General features: G+C 61.1%; 3 protein-coding genes across 4 annotated transcripts; all 3 read right to left on the minus strand.

The window, feature by feature from the left end:
- Positions 1-1,350: 1,350 nt before the first annotated feature.
- Positions 1,351-4,688, minus strand: RSKR (ribosomal protein S6 kinase related). Its single transcript, XM_027660161.1, has 11 exons — positions 4,530-4,688; positions 3,776-3,859; positions 3,630-3,698; positions 3,389-3,458; positions 2,593-2,700; positions 2,379-2,419; positions 2,255-2,282; positions 2,081-2,170; positions 1,922-2,010; positions 1,737-1,847; positions 1,351-1,656 (listed from the first exon to the last, which is right to left on the minus strand). The coding sequence occupies exons 1-11, from the start codon at positions 4,686-4,688 to the stop codon at positions 1,435-1,437; spliced, it is 1,071 nt and encodes a 356-aa protein (XP_027515962.1). The 3' UTR covers positions 1,351-1,434.
- A 798-nt stretch (positions 4,689-5,486) lies between these two features.
- On the minus strand, positions 5,487-20,658 carry KIAA0100 (KIAA0100 ortholog). 2 transcript variants are annotated; one of them, XM_027660346.1, is made up of 39 exons: positions 20,583-20,658; positions 19,737-19,866; positions 19,426-19,472; positions 18,983-19,145; positions 18,785-18,903; positions 18,377-18,437; positions 17,997-18,195; positions 17,715-17,838; positions 17,215-17,339; positions 17,062-17,129; positions 16,819-16,967; positions 16,453-16,571; positions 16,082-16,245; positions 15,709-15,973; positions 15,385-15,590; positions 14,124-15,219; positions 13,694-13,885; positions 13,405-13,607; positions 13,207-13,325; positions 12,913-13,133; positions 12,583-12,773; positions 12,399-12,498; positions 12,122-12,324; positions 11,463-11,757; positions 11,185-11,342; positions 10,898-11,104; positions 10,684-10,783; positions 10,306-10,488; positions 9,930-10,051; positions 8,892-9,047; positions 8,688-8,809; positions 8,167-8,347; positions 8,001-8,087; positions 7,787-7,897; positions 7,576-7,711; positions 7,238-7,362; positions 6,468-6,569; positions 6,254-6,388; positions 5,866-6,054 (listed from the first exon to the last, which is right to left on the minus strand). In XM_027660346.1, the coding sequence occupies exons 1-39, from the start codon at positions 20,651-20,653 to the stop codon at positions 5,872-5,874; spliced, it is 6,738 nt and encodes a 2,245-aa protein (XP_027516147.1). In that variant the 5' UTR covers positions 20,654-20,658; the 3' UTR covers positions 5,866-5,871. The 2 variants fall into 2 exon arrangements, with proteins under 2 accessions (XP_027516145.1, XP_027516147.1); XM_027660344.1 differs by lacking the exon at positions 20,583-20,658 and having other exon boundaries at positions 5,487-6,054; positions 19,737-19,878.
- A 657-nt stretch (positions 20,659-21,315) lies between these two features.
- SDF2 (stromal cell derived factor 2) lies at positions 21,316-23,297 on the minus strand. The gene is made up of 3 exons (XM_027660213.1): positions 23,123-23,297; positions 22,842-23,038; positions 21,316-22,056 (listed from the first exon to the last, which is right to left on the minus strand). Exons 1-3 carry the CDS (start codon positions 23,280-23,282, stop codon positions 21,769-21,771), a joined length of 645 nt encoding a protein of 214 aa, XP_027516014.1. The 5' UTR covers positions 23,283-23,297; the 3' UTR covers positions 21,316-21,768.
- Between the last annotated feature and the right edge of the window lie 32 nt (positions 23,298-23,329).

Here is a 23,329-nt window from a genome sequence, read left to right on the forward strand (position 1 = left end):
TTACTAGATCATGGCACTCAGTGCCACGTCCAATCTGCGTTTAAAAATCTCCAGGGATGGTGAATCCACCACCTCTCTGGGCAGCCCATTCCAATGCCTGATTACTCTCCTGTAAAGAATTTTCTCCTGATATCCAACTTAAATTTCCCCTGGCAGAGCTTAAGCCTGTGCCCCCTTGTCCTATTGCTGAGTGCCTGAGAGAAGAGACCAACCCCCACCTGGCCAGAACTTCCCTTCAGGTAGTTATAGATGGTGATGAGATCACCTCTGAGCCTCCTCTTCTCCAGGCTAAACAACCCCAGCTCCCTCAGCCTCTCCCCATAGGACTTATGCTCCAGTCCCTTCACCAGCCTTGTTGCTCTTCTCTGGACCCACTCCAGCACCTCAATATCCTTTCTGAACTGAGGGGCCCAGAACTGAACACAATACTCAAGGTGTGGCCTCACCAACGCAGAGTACAGGGGAAGGATCACTTCCCTGGTCCTGCTGGCCACGCTATTTTTGATACAGGACAAGATCCCATTGGCCTTCTTGGCCACCTGGGCACACTGTTGGCTCATGTTGAGCTTCCTGTCAATTAGTACCCCTAGGTCCCTTTCTGCCTGGCTGCTTTCCAGCCACTCTGTGCCCAGCCTGTAGCACTGCATGGGGTTGTTGTGGCCAAAGTGCAGGACCCGGCACTTGGCTTTATTGAACTTCATCCCACTGGAATCAGCCCATCTCTCAAGTCTATCCAGATCCCTCTGCAGAGCCCTCCTGCCTTCCAGCAGGTCGACACTCCCAATTTGGTGTCATCAGCAAATTTGCTGATGATGGACTCAATCCCCTCATCTAAATCGTCAATAAAGATGTTAAACAGTTCTGGACCCAACACAGACTCCAGGGGAACACCACTAGTGACTGGCCGCCAGCTGGATGCAGCTCCATTCACCAGCACTCTCTGGGCCCGACCCTCCAGCCAGCTCCTAATCCAGGAGAGGATGCACTTGTCCAAGCCATGGGCTACCAGCTTTTCCAGGAGTATATTATGGGAGACAGTGTCAAAGGCCTTGCTGAAGTCTAGATAGACCACATCCACAGCCTTCCCCTCATCCACCAGGTGGGTCACCTGATCGTAAAAAGAGATCAGGTTGGTCAGACAGGACCTGCCCCTCCTAAACCCATGCTGGTTGGGTCTAATCCCTTGTCCATCCTGAAGGTGCTGTGTGATTGCACTCAGGATGATCTGCTCCATAAGTCAGGGCAGCACCTTCAGCAGTGCCCGCGGCTCTCGGGTTTATTGCTCCCGCGGGGAGAGGTACAGAGTTGAGGTACCCGGGGGTGAGGTTGGGGGTACCCGGGTAGCCCGTGGGGGACCCGGCCCAGCAGGGTCCGACCCGCTGCCGGGGTGGGGGGATGTCCCTGAGCGATGCCGAGGGTCCCAGCCATCGTGGCTCAGCCAGGCCAGGGCCGGTCCGGGGGGGCGGCGAGGTCGTAGTCAAAGTCGGCGAAGGTGGCGGGGTCGGGCGGGGACTGCTCGCGGGGTTGCGGGGCCACTGCCACCACCACCGGGTCCTTCTGCAGCAGGTCAGCGTCGAAGGCCACTCCACGGAAGAACGGGTGGCTCTGGAAGTGGTGGAGGTAGCGCAGGCGGTACAGGGGGTTGTGGCACAGCAACTGGGGAACAGAGGGAGGACAGTGAGTGGTGGGGATCCCAGCATCCAGAGGGAGCCCCAAAATCAAGGCAGGAAGGTTACCTCGGCAAGCAGCCGGGCCAGCTCAGGGCTGAACGCAGGTGGGCTCTCATAGCTGCTCTGTTTGACACGTTCCAGCATGGCCACATGGTCCCCCGCTGGCGCCACAGGGAACTGGGGAGGGCATGGAATGAATTCTGGCTCTCCCTGGGGTGTCCCTGATTCCCCCACCACACTGTGGTCCTCACCTCCCCGCTGGCCAGGGCGAAGAGCAGGACTCCCAGGGACCACCAGTCGGCCGCGTGGCTGTAGGGCCCCCCACTCAGCACCTCCGGGGCTGTGGGGATGAGTGGGTGAGCACCTGGAGGGGCCATGCCCCCCACCGTAGCCCCCCTCTGCCCCCTTACCCATGTACTGCAGGGTGCCACAGATTGTGTGGGCTCGCTCGCCCCACTGCAGGTACCGGGAGAGGCCAAAGTCTGTGAGCTTGAGGTGCCCTGCAGGGGCAGGAGAAGTTGTCCCCATGGAGAGGGTGTCGCCCTGGATAGGATGTCCCCAAGGCAGTGCCACCAATCTCTTACCTCTCTCATCCAGGAGGATGTTCTCCATCTGAAATGAGAGAGGCACTGAGGTGGCTTCTCCATACCAGGGGTTCAGAAACGCCCCCACCCCATCCTCCAGCCCCCAAGCACTGCTGCCACCCACCTTCACATCTCTGTGCATGATGCCCAGGTCGTGGAGGTACACTGGGGAGAAGACAGAGCCATCAGTGCCACATGATCCCTCCCAGCACAGTGCCCACTGCCTCCCCCAGTGCACCCGGCAGGCAGCTGCCCGTGCTGGGGGATGGCTGACCCTACCTGCGGGTCCCTGTTGGTGGGGACAGTGGTGACTGCCCCTGGCATGGCAGGTCACTCACCCAGCACCAGCACCAGTTCGGCGGCGAACAGGCGGACGGTGGCCTCGGCGAAGCAGCCGGCGGCGCGCCAGAGCGCGTGCAGGTCCCCAGTGCTGCAGTAGGTGCACACTGCCGGGACAGGGGACGTGCCTTACCGACGGGTTGTACCATGGGGCCAGGCAGGCAGGAGGGACACCGCAGTGGCACGGGCACAGGACTCCACAGGGGTAACTGTGGCCATGCACCCAGGTGACACGGGCACCATGGCCGTGCACCAAGGTGATGGAAGCGCTGGGGTTATAAGGGCAGTGAGGTGGCACAAGCACCAGGGCAATATGGACACTAAGGTGACAAAGGCATGACTAAGGTAACATGGGAGCATGTGAGTACTGGGGCTGTGTCCCATGGTGACATGGGCTCCAGAGCCAGGTGGGCAGCACTGTGGCCACACAGGTACCAAAATGACATGTTCCTTGGGGTCACACAGGCACTGGCAACATGCAAACTGCAGGGACTGAGGTGGCACAGCCACCAGGGCCAGCGGGGCCATGGAGGCACTAGGGCTGGGGTGCTTTGTTCACGCCCACACCAGTCCCTGCGCTGCTGTGGCTTGTTTCCATCCCTATCCTCCCATCCCTGTGCGTGTGGTGGGTGCGGGGTGGGAGATGGGAGCCGGCAGCCAAGCGCCTGGATCCCCACGGGGCAGCGGCTGCGCGGGGGGGAGCGCGCGCGTGTGCGGGGACACGTGTGCGGGCGGCAGGGACACGTGCACGGGCAGGGGGGGCCGGGGCGAGCCCGCAGGCAGATGGTCACTCACTGATGAAGAGGTGGCGCTGGCCCTGCCAGCTGTCCCCCAGCCCGTGGACAAATGGGTGCCTGACCTGTCTCTGGGGATACAAAGCAGAGAGGGTGAGCGGCCCCCGGGGTGGGGGGCCAAGGGGGGACCGGGGACCCCGCTTCTGCCACCTTCCATCCGCAGCCCCCACAGCCTCCTCATGTCCCCATGGCCACCCTGAACCCCTCTACGGACTGAGGTCCCTCCTGGATCCCCTCTTAACCTGTATGCTGACTTCTTCCTTGCACTGCTTGAGGGTGTCGCGGCGCAGGACCTCCACTTTGGGCACGACCTGGGGGGCATGAGGGGCTGTCAGAGGGGGACAGGGGCAGCTGAAGGCACCCCATGGGCCCCAGGGGCAGCACCCACCTTCACAGCGCAGACCTTCTCCTTCCCACAGTCCAACACTTTGAGGATGGTCCCGAAGGAGCCTTTGGCCACAAAGCCCAGGATCTGGGGCGGAGGGAGGTAAAGGAACGGAGTCTGAGCACTCCATGGAGATGGGCTTGGGGTGCTTAGGAAGGGGGTGGTGCGGGGGGGAGGGTGTGGGCACAGAGCACAGTGGGGACACGTGGGGACCAGGAGGACCCAATAGGGACCCCAGCAGGATACATGGGGACCCAGTGTGGGGCACAGGGACACGGAGGACCGGGACAGTGGTGGATGTTGACAGAATGCACAGGACCCCGGTACTACACGCGGGATCCGGGTGGGGTGCAGAGGAACCCCAGTGGAACACAGAGAGACTCGACACGGGGCACGAGGACGTGGTGGGGGTAGAAGGGGACCCGGCGGGACGACCGGGGACACCGCTAAGGATGCACAGGGACCCGTACAGCGTGCGGGGAGAGCTCGGTAAGGCGGTCGGCGGTGCCGGGATGGTGGCACGGAGTACACGGACGGCGCAGGAGGATGTTCGGGGCGCTGGGGAACCCCAGTAGGACGTGCAGGAACCCCGATAGGACGACAAGGAATCCCAGTACAGGGTGCGAGGGGACCCGTTAGGGCGCCCGGGGCTTCCGGGGAAGGATGTGGGATGCGCCGGCGCCCCAGGAGGACGTTCGGGGACCCCGTTCGGATGCACCGGGACCCCGTTCGGAGGGTGGGGGCCCCGGGACGGCACCTTGAGCTGCTCCTGGCGGGCGGAGGGGCGGACGGGGAACTCCGGCAGGAACAACGAGACGAGCTGCGGCAGCGGCCACCCGGGCAGAAGCGGCTCCTCGGCGGGGCCCCGCGGGGCCAGGGCGAGCCCCGGTACCGGCACCGGTACCGATACCGGCATCGACCCAGCGCGGCTCAGCAGCGCCCGCACCCACGACCCCACGGCGCGGCCCTGTGGAACCGGGGACAGCGTCACCCGGGGGATCCCGGGGCGGGGGATGCCCGGGGGGACCCGCCGGGATGATGCCGCCGCACGCACCTGGGGGGGGCCGCGCCGGGGCCGGGCCGGGGCCGCTGCTCGTTGCTCCCATCGCGGCGCCGCCCGGCCGCGCCCCGGGCCCGGTCCCCGGTAATCGCCGCCTTACATAACCCCGCCGCCCCGCCCCGCCCCGCCCGCCGCGACCACCCCCCGCCCCGGGGCACGGCGGCGGTGCTGCCCCTTGCACCGCGACACCCACCCGTGACCGATCCCCCACCCTCCGGGACCCCCCCCACCACCACTTTGGGGTTGCTCACTCACCCGTGACTGATCCCGACCCTGATCCAGGATCCCCCCTACACACATTAGGGCTGCCAGTGCTTCCCATGACTGATCCTGCCCTCACTCCAGGACCCCTCCTTGCACACTTTGGGGCTCCCCCTTCAACCTTTCCTTTGCACCCCACTTGCTGCGGCCACCAGGGTGTGCACACAGCCCACACTGAGCCCTGGCATGGCCCCAGGCACCGATGGGCTCATGGAGAAGACCTGAGAGGGATAAGTGTACAGGCTGAGCCCCCAAAGTGGGTTCCCCGAGTAACTCCTGGGGAAGGGCAAGGGATGAAGCCCCCATAGACAGGGTGCTGCCAGGCTGAGGGAGGGGACAGCACTGAGCCTGACACTGCAGGGAGGTGAGAAACAAGCCACTGGCTCAAAACTGTTCCAAATTAAAAACTCTTTTATTTAAACTCTCTCCCGTTCCCCTTTCTCCCAGCCTGGAGCGATCCTGCTGCTTCACCAGGCCCAGGGGCTGGGCCCAGCACCCGCACAGCAGGGAGGGAGTGAAGCTCGTGGGAGCCCTTGGCACGTGGGCCTGCGCCCCACAAAGCAGCTCCGGAGCACCTTGTGCCCCCACATCCCCGTGCTGCTGCACCCCTGCCCCGCAGCGATGGGGCTGCCGAGGGCCTGCGCGTGGCTAATCCCTGCCTCCATGCCTCGGGCATCACTGTGCCGAGCAGCGCAGCCCCCCCTCCGCCCTAGGGGTGCCCCCCCAAGGGGGGAGCACGGGGCACCCCAGTCCCTTCCCGGCCTGCCGGGTGCTGCTGTCATTTGCGCCTGCCGAAGATCGACTTCTTGCTGGGGTTCTTCTCGCCCACGCTCAGCCCGATGAGCAGACGCGCCTTCTCGTCCTCCTCCTGCTGCTGGATGGTCCCATCTGATTTGCTCTCCAGCTTCCCCCGGGCCTCTGCACCCGCTGCTGGCTTCAGGCGTAGCTTCTCTTTGATCACCTGCCCCGGGAGTTAGGGGGCTCAGCACTCCATGGCCACACCCAGGCCCCTCGGCATGGGGGAGAGCCTGAGTTGCTGAGCCAGTGTGGCTGCTTCCTACTCTGCATGACATGCCATCTGCCTGGGGTTACCATCTCCAATCTGGGCAGAGCAGCTCTGGCAGCCTCCAGGGCGGGAAGTGGGATGGGGTCCCACATACCTGTGCTACCAAGGCTTTGCGGCTGTCCCTCTTCACCGCCATGGCAAAGTCCAGCCACGTCCACGTGTTGTTGTGGTACTCCAGGCACGGCAGCACCAGGTTCAGGTCACCCCAGTCCACGCTGTTCTTCTCACCCTGAGTGATGGGGGTGTCAGGTAGTGTGGGACGATGCCCCAGATCACCCTCAGCATGGCCCGTCCCTCCAGCCCCGTACCTTGTAGCTGACACAGAGTGGCACCTGCGGGATCTTGATGTAGATGAAAGAGTTGTTCATGGCTGCACGCTCCTTCATCTTGTCGATGTCATCCACGGGATGCTGGAGACAGAGCAGGAACCATGAGCAGAAGGGAAGTGATGCGTATGGATTTTTGGATTTTTAGTTTTTTCTAGATTTTAGAAGTAGCTGTATTATATGCCTTAGCAGTATTTTCCAGTAAAAGTAATGGCAGTAGCTTAAGGGTTCACATACCAAACCCCGTCCCATATCACTCCCTCAAAATTCAGTTAGCTTGTTTAGACTTCCCTCAAGGTAGACCTTCATTCTGTTAAAGAACATCTGTACTCTGGCCTGGACAAGCAGATAACATGCAGGCACAGGATCTACCCTCTTTATCTTATCTTATCCACTAAGTTGTCTCGGAGTCCTGTTTTTCTGCGGTCTCTTAAGGCAACAGAAGGAGAGGGGACACAGCCAGGAACCAGCAGGGAAAGGACAGCTGGGCACTAGGCCAAGGCATTGCTTCACCAGGGAGAGTTGAGAGCTGCTCTGGCATAGTGGTAGAAAAATGAGATGCTGCAGGGATCACATCAAGCATGCAGGCGCCTGGTTGTAAAGGATGCAAATCCTCAAGGTGGGAGGGAGCAGGAGAGAACAGACAGGCAAGTGGGGGAGGACATGGCTGGCCAGCCCTGAAGCCAGGGAAAAACAGACTGACACTACAGCAGGGCTCTCCCAGATTCCCCCCTCAAGGCAGCAGCAGGTACCTCGGGTGCTTTTCGGAATGATCTTCTGACCCCTGATGTCCGATTCAGTCCCTGAGCAACTCCCTTGCCTGGGCCCAGTGAGTCATCGGCCACGATCAGCTGCCGCGGCTTCACCACGGGGATCCCTGGGGCAAACAGGGTGGGAGGTGGCGGTTGGTGTCCAGCTGGGGCTTAGCCATGACCCAGACCCTCCCACCGGCTCCCTGTCCACAGGGAAGACCAAAAATCCCTGTTCCTCAACACAGGGCTTGCCAGCAGCTGCCCACAAACATAACCCGGACATGCAGACAGAGCTGCCCAAGGACATCCAAGAAGGAGGGTGATCATGAGCCTCTCACCTGTTGTCACCAGCTTGGACTTATCTTCCTCATCCCCCACCTCCTCCTCCTCCACATTACGACCAGGGAAGAAGAAACCCATCATCCTGTGAAAGAACTGGTGGGTGAGCTGGATGGTGAGGGGTACCACGTTCACCTGTGGGGAGAGAGACATGTCAGAGCCAGGCACATGCTGCCTATGCCCCACAGAGACCCAGTCCAGTCCTGGCACCTCAAAATGCTCCTTGATGGAGATGCCTCCCACGGGTGGCCGGACCTTGCTGAAAATCCTCAGTGCCAGCTGCCGGCCAGACTGGCAGGAACTCTGAGGACGCAGCACCACCTGCAGGGAAGAGGATGGGTGGCTGGGGTGAGGACAGGCCACTCTGGCCAGGCCACCTACATGTCTCCAGGACACAGGGCTCCTCCCCCAGGCTGCCACTTGCCTTGTACACAGCATTGGGCAGAAGGTTGTTCATCGTCACCCAGCCCAGCTCCAGCAGATGCTCGGCCGTGTCATCAGACTTGTTGACCTGCACAGACAAACCTGTCAGCCCTCCATGTCCCTGTCCTCAGCTCGGGGGCTGTGGATATCACTGGCTAGCTCCACACCTTGCTGTAGAGGAAGCGCTGGAGCTCCAGCTCAGCTATGCCCAGCTGCCCATCCTCCTCGGTCAGGCGCCAGCGGGCCTGGGCAAAGTAGAACTCCGTGCGCCGTGCCACGCTCACATCCTCCGGCTGCTTTCGCAGCTCCATCTTGTTGGCTCGCTGCAGCTGGAAGTCCTTGAAGCACCTGCAGCAGAGAAGAGAGCACTGGGATGTGGGAGTCCTCAGTAAGAGGGACACAATGCTAAGGAAGCCAGAGATCATAGAATCATAGAACAGTTTGGACTGGAAGGGACCTTAAATCTCATCTATTTCCAACCCCCTGTTACAGGCAGGGACACCTTCTACTAGACCAGGTTGCTCCAAGCCCTGTCCAACCAGGCCTTGGACACTTCCAGGGATCCAGGGGCAGCCACAGCTTTTCTGGGCAACCTGTGCCAGGGCCTCACCACCCTCACAGGGAATAATTTCTTCCTAATACCCAGTCCAAACCTGCTTTCAGTTTCAAGCCATTCCCCCCGTCCTACCTGATGAGTATGTTCAGCTCCTCACTCTCCAGCTGCAAGTCAGCTTTCTCCTGGCTTAGCTGCTGCTGCAGCCTGTGGTTCAGGTCGAGCAGGATCTCGTTTTTGCTGTCATCCTTCAAGGACTGAAGGACAGACAACTCTCAGCACCCTCTGCCCTGGAGTGGAGATCCTGGGGAGCTGGGCACTGCCTGTATGTGGGCTCACCTTCATGTTGGAGTACATCTGCTTCTCCAGCTGCCGGATCTGGGCCACGTGCTGCCGCACGGCCTCTTGCAGGTGTAGGATACTGCTGCGCTGCTCCTCGGGGTTGCTGGAGATTTCCAGCTGGAAGCGCACCCGCTGTTTCTTCTCGCTGTGCTCCTGGACATGGGGACAGGGGAAGGTTAGGAGTGTCTGGGTGCAGTGAGTGACACAGTGACCTGAAGTCCTGTGGTGTAGGGGGTTGAGGGGATGTAGCAACCAGCTTTGACCCTGAGCTACAACTGTGGCCTGGCAAAGGAACAAGTAAAACATCTTTAAGGAAGAAAACGTGAGAAAGAGAAGAAAAACAGCTGCAAATAGAGGAATGTGTTTGGACATGAGAAGAGATACCAGCGACCTGTCAAGAGACGAGATGGGGCATGTGAACAGAAACTAGAAACCAATTAGAGATGAGATACAAGTGCGTGGACAGAGGAAAAGTAGGTAAAAAGAACAAGTTTGTTTATAATAAAATCCTTGGATGCAAAATGCAATCTGAGTGCATTACTGTCCATTGTCAAGGGGACCCCGTGCAAGAAAAGGGCGAGGAGAATTTCTCTTTTTGAGAATTTCTCTTTGCTCAAGACACATTTTGTGGCTGAAAAAAACTAAGTTTGGAAGACCATATGAGATCAGCTGATATTCTGTCTTTCCCTCGAGCTGGACGACTTTTTGCCAGGACAGACAGAACAGGCAAACCCTTATCAAAAAAGGTGTTTGCAAGGTACATAAACGCATTCTTTCCCACAGATGGGGGAAGGAAAGAGGAGAAGAAAAAGGGAAAAAACTGTGAAAAGGTAGCCCACAGGGCAGTATGGGCATGCCTGGGCCTTTGGTATGTATGGACGAGGAGCCCTGCTTGGTGCATGTTGTTTCTTTCCACCCAGCTGTGAGTTTCACAGTTGTATAGTGTTTCCAAAATAAACTTCCTTCAGTACCTGAAAGCCCATGGCTTAGCTCTCTGGTCACCTGTGTGCATATTTGGAGCATACAGGTGGGTACCTTGCGTTTGGGCTCCACGTGCAGCAGCAGGTTGTTGACTATGTCAAGGATCATGGCATACTGCGCCGGGTTGGTGGAGATCTCCAGGTCGTGGTGGATCAGTGTGAAGGTATCCACAGCTCCTGCAGCAACACAAAAGGCAAGTGGGGCTTCAGCATGGCCAGAAACAGGATGCAAATGGCAACCAGCCAGAGACGGATGGGGGTTACACTGGTTCCAGCAGGCACAGCATACTCAGCATCATCTGGTGCACTGCAGGGGCTGTGTGCACCCCTCTGATCTCAGCAGGGCCAACACAGACCACCCCTGGAGTTAGCAAGCACTTGTGGGTCAGCCCAGAGCTCTACCCCAAGGCACAGTGCCTGGACATACTGACCCTCCTGCTTCTTCAGCAGATCCTCCTTCTCCTGGTTGGCAGGAGTCTCGGGTGGCTTTATCTGCGTGGCCAGCTCAGGGTCAATGTCGTGGCTGTAGCTGATGTAGTACATGCGGCAGCTGCAGCGAGAGATGATCCTCTGCACCTGCTGGGTCTGCTGGGCTTCCGAGGGCTGGTTCCAGTCTGGGGACAGGCAGAGGCACCATGGTCAGAGCACCATGTCCTGGCACATTGGGAACTTCATGGTGCAGGGCTCAGAGCATCAGCCAGCTCCTGGAGCCATGCACGGACAGGTCAGATGCTCTCAGCTCCACCAGCCTTGGGGTCACACACAAGCAGGACTGGGGTAGGCACAGCAGCCAGCGCTGTAGACAGTACCTGTGGTGGTGCTGACCATGCCCCCCACTGCCTGCCCGCTCTCCATCAGCTCCTGCACTGAGTCCAGGCTCCGTTGCCGATGCTCCTCAATATTTTTCACCTGGGGAGGCAAGAAGGCACCATTGGCTGTCCCCATTCTCCCTGCCTTGGCCAGGTCAGACAGCACTGCCCATCCCCCACACAGTTCACCTATTACAGCCCCCCAGACACTCACCTCCAGCCAGAGCTGCCCGTGCTCCCCCTCAGAGGGGCTGCTCTCCGTCGTGGCAAAGTACTGCATGCCGTCCAGCAGGCATGTCCAGGACGTCTTCTGCTTCAGTGTGTCCCCATACCAGGCAGGGTGGTGCTGGCACTGCAGCAGCTGGGCCTTGGCAGCGGACACAATCACACAGCCCTCCGTCTCCGCGCCGCGCAGAACCATCTGTGGGGGGAGGGACCCCGGGGGTCAGACCAGCCTTTCTGGGGCCCTCTCACAGCCAGGTCGTGGGGACAGGCAGGCACCTGGCAGTTCACCAGCTCGATGAGGCAGTTGCGGTTGTAGATGTCGTCGGTCTGACAGGCGGCGATGCCACAGAGCTGCTCACTGGCCCCCGACTCCTCCTCCGTGAATACCACGAACTTGTCTGTCTCCTCAATGAGCTTCTGCAGCATGTAAGCCCCTGGGGAGGGAGAAAGAGTCAGTGCAAGGCTGCAGGGGGCTGGCTGGGGGCGTACAGGGTGAAGGGAAGCATGGCTTTCAGCTGTGGGCTGCCCCTTGCTCCCCTCCCCACCGTGCTCACCCCCCGAGGAGGCTCTCTCGGGTCGGCCGCTGGTGATGGGAGCAGTCACTCTGGCAGGGATGGAGTGAGCAGAGAGTGGGCCCCGCTTCAGCTTCTTGGCCTGCAGCTGTGTGTCGATCTTCAGCCCCTTCAGGGCCTCGGTGGACAGGTTGCGCTTGAGCACAGCCGCTTTCTTGTAGCCGTCGTAGAGGCCGAAGGCGATGTCCCGGTTCGTGGTGGTCCAGGATGCCCGCAGATCCACCAAGTGCAGCTGGTGCGTGTGGAAACCATCGTCCCCATCACGCAGGGGTAGCTCCTGGGCACAGAGGGTGAGAGCCTCAGCATGGCAAAGCTACCTCCAGCCTGTGACCACGGGCCTCACACACAGGGGCTGGGAGCCCTGCCAGGCCCTACAGGCAGAACGTGGGGGCCAGAGCCTGGGGGACCACCCCAGAGTCCCCAGCACAGGCCCATGACCACCCCAGAGTCCCCAGCACGGGCCCATGCCAGGGATGCTGTGGGTGGAACAAGGCCAGGTGCCTGGGAGATCAGAGGCCCTGAAGACCTGTCTCCTCTGAAGCCGAATCCTTCCCCCATTGCACTCAACAATCAAGGTCCCCTTGTCCTGGGGATGCCACCAGGCCAGCACAGGCTGCCATGTCCTGTGTTTGCAGTGCTACCTCTTCAGCCGTGCGGTTGCTGTGCCGCTGGTAGGTGAGGGAGGACAGGCTCAGCAGGTGGGTTTTCTTCACCAGGGTGTCGAGCTGGTGGTCGGCATTCTCGTCGCAAGTGGAGGCCATGAGGTGCACGGTGACCTGGCTCAGGTCACTCACCATCTGCGTGATGCTCCACTCGGAAATGAGGCGTCGCATCACTGTGCCAGCTGGGGGACAGAGGGAGGGGGTCAGCCAGGGCCCTGCCATACAAGGAAGTGCTGCTGGCAGGATTCCCACTCACCTTGTGGGATGAGCCGTTGGGTGCCGCGAGTGAAGATGTGTCCCTGGCAGCATTCCACCTGGATCCCCCGCTGCTGGGCAAAGGAGGCCCAGTAATGCACCTGTGAGAGAGCAGAGAGCCCAGCTGAGAGCCCAGCGCAGGCACAGCAGGGAGGTAATACCAGCCCCCCACCCCTGGGACTTGCCTGCAGCCGAGGGAAGAGTGCAGTATAGGACAACTGCTTGTAATGCTGCCCCAGCTTCTTCTTGCTGGGTTTCATGTTGTTGAAGAGCTTCCCACGGCAGATGGGCCGTGTCACGCTGGTCCACGTGGCCCAAAAATTCTGCATCCAGCGGAGGGTGCTGCTGTAGAGCAGGATCCGGGGCTGCGAGTGCTCTGAGAATATACCCACTGTCACCACCCTGGGGCAGGGACATGGCAGCACCCAACTCAGGACACATAAGGATTGCTCAAACCAGCATGCTCTGCCCCATCCCCCTTGTCCCAAAGGGATCCCCAGGACACTATCACCCACCTTTACTGGGCCGTGTCAGGTCCATTCGGATAGAGAGGTTGAGGTTCTCGGAGCGGAAGGCACGGTAGGAGTCATACTGCTGCCCTACTGGCACCTCGGGCAGGAATTCAGGGGAGCGCAGCACCACACCGTGGTGGTCGTGGGGGTTCCCGTGGCACAGCCACTGCAGGTCCAGCGTCATGCACAGGTCAGGCAGGTGCAGGAAGCAGCAGTCGTCATACCTGAATGCAGAAAAAGACCCCAGTCATTCCCTGGCACTGGTGGAGGCCTCTGTGCTCCAGGGCCCACACTCACTTGGAGGCTGTCCGGACGTTAATATCCAGGTTGCCCTTGAAGACAAACTGCCCGGGCTTCCAGTGGAAGGAGAGTTGGCTCCACTCCCAGTGCATGTTCTCTGTGGTGTTGTAGGGGTCCTGCAAGGACAAGCGTGAGGAGAGGGAGGTGTGAGCTGACCCCGTGCCATGCTCTGTTCCCCAGCCCAGCAGCACCCACCTCAGTGGCCAGCTGGTGCAGGTTGGCCTGTTCAATGTCCATGTGCCAGTCTCCGTGGAAGAGAAGGCGGCTCTTGTCCCACCAGGGCAACGGGGCGCTGGGATCCTCTGAGGGCTTCGTGAGAAGATCCACACACTGGCCAATCAGGGTCCAGGCCGGGTCCCAGCAGGGCCCCCACACGATGGTGTACTGGGAGATCACAGCTGGGAATGCAGAGGTTGGCTCAGCCATTTGCACATCCCACGCTGCCCCATCTCTACCCCAGCACAGAACCCCCCACTCCTCTTACAGTGAAAGTCGTGGTAGAACTTCAAGGGTGGCATGTTCCTCTCCACCGTGGCATCCCCCCAGGGCAGCCCCAGCTTCAGGACCTGGCGGCGCCGGGAGCAGGCCTGGCCGCACTGCTCGGCTCCGATCAGCCGGCCAGAGAGCTGCCAGTTCCGGATCTCAAAGAGGTAGCGAGGGTAGTCACGAATCCGCACTGTGGGGCAGAGGAAGCACTGAGACATTTGGCAGCAAAAGGACATTGCTCCAGTCCCCCACTCTCAGCCACGCAAGGAACTACTCTCCTGTCACATCTCTGCTCCCTTCCCACTCCTTTGAACCTCCAAAAATCATTTTCCCTGCTTGCATGGTGTCAGCAGGTCCCTGTCCTGGAAGCCCAGCCCACGCAGCCATTGTGCTGTCCTCCAAGGGCACCCTCACGCAAAGCAACTCACCAAAGAAGCTGCCAACTCTGCCCTTCATCATGCGGCACCACTGGGTGACCATCTCCAGACCCTCGGAGGGAAACGGGCTAACATCATCCAGGTCCCTCATCTGCTCCAATACACGTTCTGTGCCATGGAAGGACTCATCAGCCATGGCCACCAGCTCCAGGTGGGCCAGGGTCCAGGTGAGAAGGGCCCTCCGCATGGGTGTGTTGGCGTAGAGGCGCCGCGAGCGCTGGATGTAGATCTCGATGTTCTTCTTCTCCAGCGAGGCGTAGAGCTCCTCGATCTTGCGGGCAGGCAGCAGCTCCCCGTGCTGCTTGCGCAGCGCAGCCACCTTGGCGTCCAGCAGCTGCAGGCGCTTGGCGCTCTCCTTGCTCTCGTCCTTCATCAGCTCGTAGTTGTCTCGTAACTTGACCTCAAAGACATCGTCCAGGAAGACCCAGGAGAAGTGGGTCACTTTAAGCAGGAGGTCTGGGGGCAGTGCCGTGCTGGTGGGGCGCCCAGGCCGGTGAAGGCCTTTCAGCCACTTCTGCACGCCCACGGCAGCGTCCAGCGTGCGGGAGAAGTCGTACTGGTAGGGGAACTCGATGGTCACACTGGCAAAGGAGAAGGCCCAGCCGCGGTTGCGGAGGGTGCGCAGGGTGGGGAAGGCGTCACGGTGCCGGATGACCTCCTCCAGCTCTGGCAGCAGTTTCACCTCCACCTCCTTGAAGCTGAAGATGCTGTGCCCGTCAAAGCCAGCGGCCAGCTCGGGGCAGTAGCCATGCAGGGCACCACCATGCCAGCTCACCGAGGTCCGCTCGGCAGCCACGCTGATGTAGTTGGCCTCGGAGACAAAGGCTGTGACCTTGGCAGAGCTCAGCTCTAGGGACAGGGACAAAAGTCTTTTGGAGGATGGCCCTTTTGGCTGGAGGGGCCCCAGTGACTCAGTAGGGGTGGTCGGGTGGGACGTGGGGCTCTCTGGGGGTAGGGAGGGAAGCGTCCTGTGGCCAAGGGCGTTCCACAAGGCTTCGTGGCACTGCAGGGTGGCCAGGGTGTGATGATAGAGGTGCATATGGTCAGGAGGACTCCACAGCACTGCCAGCCCCTCACCGCACTGCACCTGTGCCAGAGAGAGCAAGCAGGCAGCACGTCACTGCCAGGGCCAGCACAGCACAGCCCCGTTCTCCTCCCCAGCACCTTTCGGTGCCAGCCAATCCTCCCCCTGCCCCATCCATCCCAGTCCCACTACTACAGGATAAAGCAGTGGCCTGACACCCAAACCAACCTCCAGGGAGCGGATGCTGCTGTGGTAGGTGACAGAGAGCATGGAGAGGTTGGCCACCGGGTTGGGGATGGCAGGAGCTTTGCAGCATGGCTGCATCTTCTCAGTGATGCTCTTCACCAAGGCCAGCACCATGCCCTGCACGCTGACTGTGCAGCTCTCAGCACTTCCCAGGACAGTCAGTGTGTCCAGCCGCAGCTCCAAGGCACCTAGAAAGACAGCACATCAGTGCTGGAAGCATGGAGGAGGCACACCACAGCATGCCAGACTCCCAGCTGCGGGGTTATTCCAGGACAGCCACCTGGGATCAGCCTGGATGCTACTTACCCACCAGGGCCGAGAGTGTGAAAAGGTTCACGTCCTCCACCTTCAGATCCACCTTCCAGAGCAGCCGCCAGGGCTCGCTGGAGGCAGAGGGGGGCTGTTTGGCAAGCTCAGCTCCGCTGGGCTGGGGGCAGAACAAGGGCAGGACCCTGGCCAGGCACTCAGTGCAGGTGTCTGACGACTCCACTTGCAACCCCCGGATGGTGCAGTCCAGGAAAAGCGTATCCGACTGGGCACTGGACATGCCCAGGGGCTGGTTGTAGCTGCCCTGTAGGACAAACAGGATGATCACTCTCAGGCTGCACGATGTCCCTGTACCACCCACATGGCATCTCTCTCCTGAAAGCCACCCTTGCCCCCTTGGCTTGCCCCTCACCTGGAGGTTGAAGGAGTCAAGGATGAGGGCTTCTCCCCACACGTGCATGTTGGGGGGATGTGGGGCACGCTGGATGTGCGAGTCGTTGCCCACACGCCAGCACAGGTGGTCCACGGCCAGCACCGCTCGCTGGTGCACACTCTGCGGCCGCAGGTGCTGGTAGTCTGTGAGCAGAGAGGAGAGGGTGAGTGTGGGCAGGGCTTGCCCAAACACAGGCACAACCAGTCAGGGATCCGCAGCCTCCGGCCACACGCAGACATGGGCAAGCACAGTGGCAGCATGGCTGCCCCTGTTCCCCTCCTAGTGCCTCTCTGGCACAGGCCATCAACCCCCAAGAAGAGCCCAGCAGCCACCCTGATGCCAGCCCGTACCTGCAGAGATGGAGTTGAAGCCCAAGGCGAAGGGTGGTGTGTCCCCCAGCTGCACGGACACACTGACGTTGGACAGCGAGGCACTCAGGATGATGGGCGCTATGATTTGGGGATAGCTCCTGCATGGGACAAGCAGGGATGGTCCTTTACTGGGAGTTGTGGGCCATAGAGCCTGGCAGGGAACAGGCCCAGAGGGACACCTTCTCTTCAGGAGCTCCCTGATCACCTCCCACTCTCTGTACCAGCCTCCCCATCCCACAGGCCATGCGCAGGGCAGAGAAGGTGCTGAGTGCCCAGGCACCCTGCCAGAGTGTGGCAAGAGCAAACAAGCTGTGATACCAGCAGCTGTACTGAGGCCAAGTTTACCTTCCTTTATGCCCTTGGCTGGGGACAGGCACCGCCTGGCACCTGTACTCTTGTGCCAACAGGCCCAGCCAGTGTGAAAACTCTTGGTGACGGTAGTGGATGATGCAGGTGTTGAGCAGAACAGCAGCCGAGAGGTCAATGGCTGTGACCTAGAGCAGGGAGAGGGCCAGGTGGCAAAAAACTCATGCCAGGAGCCAAACCAGTCACCCCCAGGAGAAAGGACTGTGCCCAGCAATCGCTTACCTGTAGGCTGGTCTTCAGGGAGTTGAGGCACACGATGCGTTGGCGGCTCTGGGACAGGAGAAGGCCATCTGTGGAGAGAGAGGAGCAGAAGTCAGGGGTGGCAGAGAGCAGTGGTGGCAGCCCTCTCCTGTGGGCACCCTCCTGGCTACTTGCCCTCCAGCTGGAGGTCTACACTCATTTGGTCCAGGTCTGAGGTGGGCGTGAAGTTGCGCAGCGGGATCTGCTCGTCTTCACGCTGATATAGAAACTGCAGCAGCTTCAGGCTCCAGGTGAGGTGCCTGTAAGAAGCCGGGAAACACTGTCAGAAGGGAACCACACTATCATGTCCTTCACCTCCCCATTTCTCATCACCAGCTGACCAGCATGCTGGCATGGACAGACACCAGCCAGTGCCCAGCTGAAGCCCAGCCCAGTGCTCGCATCCCATCAGCAGAGCATCCCATCAGGCTGTCCTGCTAGAGAACCAGCTCATGTCCTTCTTCCCTCCCCAAGAGCCCAGCCCCTGGCCAAGCTCAGTCCTTCCCACTAGGGTGGACTCTAGGACTCACTTTCTGTAGTCTGGATGAGCAGGGAATGGCACAGCTGTTTCCAGGTCCATGTCCCAAGTGTTATTTTGGTTTATGATAGCCTCTTGCCTCCACCTGCCTCCTTACCTCTTCTGGCTGTTCATGGACAGCACCATGCTGGTGTTCTCCAGCTTCATCTCCACCCTCCTGGGGATAAGCTGCAGCATGTCCCTGCTCAGCACAGACAGGGACTTTGGGGGCTCCTCAGGGCCTGGAGAAGAACACAGTCATGGGAAGGCTCTTGCCCAAAGCCCCACACTCTGCAGCAGGAGGGAGTGACAGCACAGGCAAATCCCTCTGGCTCCAGTGCAAGCATGGGGGCTGCCAGCCCCTGCCCTGTCTGGAGCTTGTCCCTGTCCCTGTCCTGACCTGTGCTAGGCTGTTCCCCTGTGCTGCTGTGCTGGGCCCCGGCAGTGACGTGGTGCAGGAGGGGACTGCAGAAAAGCCCCTCGTGCAGCTCTGCCTGCAGTGTCCGGATGCACAGCCGGACGCCCACCAGCCGCCGCTTGCTGCTGATCTCCAGTGAGAGGGAGAGCGCTAGGGCCAGCTCTGCCAGGCACGTGTCATCCTGTGTGGGGACACAGCAAGGAGTGACACCCAATGCCCTGCTAGCGGATGTTGCAGGTGCCCAGGATTGGGCTTAGAGCCTCACAGCATTGCCCAGCCTCAGGGACATGCTGGAGTGGGTCCTCAGGGCATCCCACAGAGCCAGTGCCCAGGCTCCAAGTGTGGAATTCTCCAGCACTCACCAGCTGGCTGCTCCGGAGGACTTTGCTGTTCACCTTTGTCAGGCTCACCTCGCAGGTCAGGCTGGGGAAAGTAGAAAAGAGAGGGAGGATGCGGGCCTTGCTGCTGCCAAACCAAGTCCCTGTCCTCTCTTTTCTGTGGGACACGGGGATCCCAAGTCCCTGCTTCAAGTGCTCCCCAAAGCAGATCGTGCCCTAAGTCCATGCACACCAGCAACACATTATTTGGAGAACACACAACTCAAGCTTCCCGTGATGCAAAAAGGAACCAGGCCAGCCTGGAGGAGGTTAATGTGTCACATCACAGGTGACATGAGATGCTGCTGAGTGGAACAGAGAGAGAAGACACCAGGCTGGGGTCAGAGGAGCCTCCCTGCCCCTGAAGCAGAGCGCACGCAAGGACAGTGTTACCTCTTCCCGTTGCCATTCAGGAGGAGACGCGTCTGGCTGGCCTGGACGTGCCAGAGAGACTCTGAGGTGGCCACGTTCAGAACCATGATGTTGATGGAATCCATGTGGATGGAAAAGAGCTGGGAGGAAGGTGCTACGGTGAGGGATATCCGACAGCAGCGCAGCCCACAACAGCTTCTCATCAAGCCAGTGCCTCACCTGGCTAAGTAGCCTTAGCAGGGAGGGTTTAAGAGTCAGGTCTGCTCTGCTTTCACTTCCGTCAGCTTCTCTGGGAGCCTCCGGGATGGACGGCTGGAATCCAGGGCCCTTCTGGAGATCCGTGCGGATTCGCACCTCGCCAAAACACAGTTCGAAGTAGCGCCTGTGGGAGAACAGCACAGGCAGCTCTCACAAGAGCTCACACTTGGCACAGCCAGCCCCACCACTAGTGATGTCCCCCACCCCAGGGATGTGCAGGACCGGCACAAGGGCACCCACAAGACACCGCCACCTCAAAAAGTGGTTCACTCTCTCATAGAGCAGACCATGGGGAAATACGGATGTCAGGAAGGTGTAAAGGCAGCAGGACCACAGTCAGTGGGGCCAGGGGTGAGCCAGACCCCCCAAGTGAGCAGACAGGGAGTTGGTGTGGGGGTACATACGGCAGCTCCCGGCTCAGTTTACTGGAGATCCAGATGTTATCGATCTCCTGCAAGGACACACAGGCAGGTCAGAGAAGAAACAACCTGAGCCTTATGGTGCTCATCCTGACATTCCCGCTCTACTCCCAATGCCTGGGATCATTCAAGGAGCAGCTAAAGCCCCAAGTGTGGCCCTTAGAGGAAGGGTCTGGCACCAGCCATAGGGATGCCCAACAGGAGCACGGCTACACAGATTTGCTGCCAGCCTGTAAGTGACCGTAACCGCCCTCTCTGCCCGTCTGCCCGTGACCACCCCTTGCCCGGGTACCCACCACAGTCTGCTGCTCCTGCTGAAACTTGAGGCTGATGTTCTGGGCCCAGAAGAAGCCAAAGGAGCCAATCTTCAGCTCCGCATGAAGCTTCTGCCGGCACCAGGTGACAGCAAGGCGACATGCCAGCCACCTGCGGGGACAGGGGGAAGGTCAGGGTCAGCCTCCCCACTGGGGCTGGGGACCAGGGACCCTCTTTGCCCTTTGAGCACCAGCTCCAGCACCCAGAGCTGGACAGGAGCTCCCAGGGCCCCAGGCTGGGGCAGAGACCCTGTAGGGTCACCCCCAACAATCTCTGACACATCCTCCAAACCCTGAGGGGTCCCTTTGACCCCCACGCCCCCCTGAAACCCCGTGCCCACCCCTGCAGGTTCCCATGAACTTCTGTATGCCCCCAAGCCACTGACATCCCCACGCTCCTAGCTCTAGGAGCCCCCAATCCCCTGCAGGCTCCCCCCAAGTCCTGTGAGCCCCCCAAATTCCCCAAACTCCCCAGAGCCCTCTTTGTCCCCCTTAACCCCTGCTTCTCCCCTCCTAGACCCCCAACACCTCACCCTCAGCCTCGTGGGCACTCTCCACCCCTGACACTACCCCAACCACCCTTATCACCCCCCAAAACTCCCGTGGGCCCCCAAAACCCCTCCGACGCCCCACTGCCAGCCCCACGGGCCACCCCTTGACCCTTGCGAGCTCCTCCCATCCCAGGACAGCCCCACCCGCCGCGTTGTCACCCTCCAGCCCCCTATCACCCCTCTGCCAGCTCCGCGCCCACTCCCCACCCCTGTCACACCCCCCCTCGAGCCCCCGCGGGCTCCCCCGCGACCCCAAACCCGCCCCCCAGGCCCTGACCGCGCCAGCAGCCCGGCGAGCAGCGCGATGAGGACGATGCCGAGGAGTGCGGCGGGCAGCGGCGGCGGCATGGCGGGCCCGGCCCCGGTGCGGGCCCACGGCCCCGGTGCGACCCCCTCCCTCCCGCCCGCCCCGGCCCCGCCGCCGCCGCCCGAGGGGCCGCCCGCGCACCCCGAGTGGCCGCTGGGAGGGGCGGGACGGGGCGGGGCCGAGCGGCGCCTTCCTGGAGAGCGCGGGCGCCGCAGCGCCCCGCCGGGGCCGAGCGGTGACACCGGGACCGGCACCGGGATGGAGGGAGAGGGGGCGTGACTGGGACTGGCACCGGGATGGAGGGAGAAGAGAAGTGACACCGGGTCCTGCGCTGGGATGGAGAGAGCGGGTGACACCGCGGCCGCACCGCGGTGGGGCGAGGGGGTGTGACACACCAGGTCCTGCGCCGGGATGGAGCGAGGGGGTGACACTGGGGCTGCACCGGGATGCAGTGAGGCAATGACACTGGGTCCAGCACCACGATGGGGCAGGGGGTGACACTAGGGCTGGTGCTGGGATGAGGTGAAGGGGGTGACACCAGGATGGGGAGAGGGGGCGAGTGACATTGGGTCCAGCACTGGATGGGGCCAGAGAGGTGACACTGGGTCTAGGTACCAAAATGGGGCGAGGGAGTGACACCAGGTTTGGCCCCCAGCCCCAGGCTATTCTCTGCATCCCCCACACAAACAGTCACACCACAGGGCAGGGTTTAGCACTTTTATGGTCCCAGGTCCCCCCAGGATACGGAGAGTGGTTTGGGGTACAGCAGGGGTGTACAGTTCGTGGGGACAGCAGTCCTCGGACGGATAAGGGGGCTGCAAGGGACAGGGTGAGAGTTTGTCAATCTGCTCTGGGGTTGGGTCCGGATGTCAGGCTTGGCTTTGTGCTGGATTTGGGATGTTGGGACCTGCTTTGTGTCAGGGCTTTGTGTTGGGCTCTGCTTTGGGTCAGGTCTGGATCCTGGGACCTGCTTCATCTCAGATTAGGGACACTGGAATCTGCTCCACATCGAATTCAGGACACTGGGATCTGCTTTGTGTTGGAGCTCTGTCCTGGTGTGTGTCAGTCCCAGGTGGGTACAGAAGCCATCCCTTGGGTTCAGTGGTCCCAAACATGGCAGGGCAGCATCCAGTCTCAGCATCAGTCTATCTGTCCCTCACAACTCAGTGTGGTACCGCTCTGCTTTGAAGGCCTCGCTGGGCTGCATGAAGATGCCCTCCATCACCTTCCAGTAGTTATTCTGGCTGGACGTGGCCATGCCATGCACCTCTTTCTGCCCATGGATGGGCCGCCCATACTGCTCCCCCGTCACCGAGAGGAAGACGTCGGTGGAGGTGTGCTGGAAGCGAACCTCGTCGTCCCGCACCCAGTAGGTCCCGCTGCACACCACTGTCCAGTCGTCCAGGTAGTCGCCCTCGCCGGCCTCCCCAAATGCACTCACCTCCTGGGGGTGAAGAACAGCTCATTTTGGGGGCCAGGATGAAGGGGGGGGGACTTGCGGGTTGGGGTGGGCAGAAGAAGGGGCTGGGCCTAGGGGTGGGAAGGACATGGTTATTGGGACTTGAAGGGTCTGGTTGGGATTCAGGCACTGGCAGGGCAAGGGGGAACCAGTACAGACTGGGGAACAAGGTAGGACTGGTAGGGACCCAGCTGGGACCAGGGGAAAAAGCAGTGCTGGTAGGGACATGGGGGACAAGAGGGACCCAATTTGAACTGAAGCACCAGGTGGGACTGGAGAGGGCATACGGGACATGACTGGGGCCAGAGCACAAGGAAGGGAAATGAGAGACCTGGTTGGGACAGGGAGAATCCAGGAGAGACTGGGGAATAAGATGGGGCTGGCAGTGACACGGGAGACAAGGGGGACCCAGTCTGGACTGGAGAACAAGACAGAACTGGTAGGGAGATGGGGGACAAGGGGGACTCAGTTGGGACTGGTAGGCACAAGGAGAACTGAGGGAAAAGGAGAGACTGGTAGGGACAGGGAGAAAGAACCTGGTAGGGCCTGGGGAACAAGGCAGGCCTGATTAGGGACATGGAGGACAAGAGGAACCCAGTCTGAACTAGGAAACAAGGTGGGACTGCCAGGGACAAGGGGGACCCGATTGGGACTGGTAGGGCCAGGGCGAACCCAGCGGGGACTCAGGGGGCTCGGCACTCAGGGGGTGCCTGGTCGTGCCCGGGGAAAGGCGCTGAGCCCGGGGCTCGGGGGCGATCCGCGGTGGGTACCTGGTTGCCGGAGAGCGGGGAGGTGAAGCGGTGGCTGTGGAGGTTGCGGCCGGTGCCCAGGTGCGTGAGGCGGATGGCCTGCCCGCACCGCACCGGGGTGCCCCGATGGCACACGGCGGCCGTGCGGCCCCGCACCCGCCAGTAGCTGTTCTCGTCATCCGCCGCCGACACTCCGGTCACGGACTGCTGCCCGCTGCCTGCGGAGGAGGGAGACCCGCCATCACACCCAGGAGCAGGGAAAAAGCGGGGTGGAGGGGGATGGGGGGTGCGCGTCCCATTACCGGAGCCGTAGCGCACGTCGTGCGAGTGCAGCCGCACGTTGTGCCGCACATTGAGCAGCTTCACCACGGAGCCGCAGGTGACCGGCCCGGGGCCGCCGCGCCCCGCCGCGCCCAGCGCCGCCGCCGCCAGCACCGGGAGCAGCAGCGGGAGCAGCCCCATCCCCGCAGGAAGCGGAAGCGCCGCCGCTCCGCCCGCCGGGAGGTCGC

This window comes from Corapipo altera, unplaced genomic scaffold (assembly GCF_003945725.1).
Source record: "Corapipo altera isolate COAL_440 unplaced genomic scaffold, ASM394572v1 271, whole genome shotgun sequence".
NCBI classification, from domain to species: Eukaryota; Metazoa; Chordata; class Aves; order Passeriformes; family Pipridae; genus Corapipo; species Corapipo altera.

Bases quoted from the DNA above. Each gene is read 5' to 3' on its own strand.
- RSKR (XM_027660161.1), bottom strand. From the start codon at position 4,688: ATGCCGGTATCGGTACCGGTGCCGGTACCGGGGCTCGCCCTGGCCCCG. The intron at 2,011-2,080 runs GTAAGGGGGCAG...TCATCCCCACAG, and splicing joins TGGCACCCTGCAGTACATGG to CCCCGGAGGTGCTGAGTGGG. The intron at 1,848-1,921 runs GTGAGGACCACA...TGCCCTCCCCAG, and splicing joins TCGCCCTGGCCAGCGGGGAG to TTCCCTGTGGCGCCAGCGGG.
- SDF2 (XM_027660213.1), bottom strand. From the start codon at position 23,282: ATGGGGCTGCTCCCGCTGCTGCTCCCGGTGCTGGCGGCGGCGGCGCTG. The intron at 23,039-23,122 runs GTAATGGGACGC...CCTCCTCCGCAG, and splicing joins CGACGTGCGCTACGGCTCCG to GCAGCGGGCAGCAGTCCGTG. The intron at 22,057-22,841 runs GTACCCACCGCG...CTTCACCCCCAG, and splicing joins CCCCGCTCTCCGGCAACCAG to GAGGTGAGTGCATTTGGGGA.
- KIAA0100 (XM_027660346.1), bottom strand. From the start codon at position 20,653: ATGCCGCCGCCGCTGCCCGCCGCACTCCTCGGCATCGTCCTCATCGCG. The intron at 15,220-15,384 runs GTTGGTTTGGGT...TCTCTGGCACAG, and splicing joins GCAGCATCCGCTCCCTGGAG to GTGCAGTGCGGTGAGGGGCT. The intron at 10,784-10,897 runs GTGAGTGTCTGG...TTGCCTCCCCAG, and splicing joins ACGGGCAGCTCTGGCTGGAG to GTGAAAAATATTGAGGAGCA.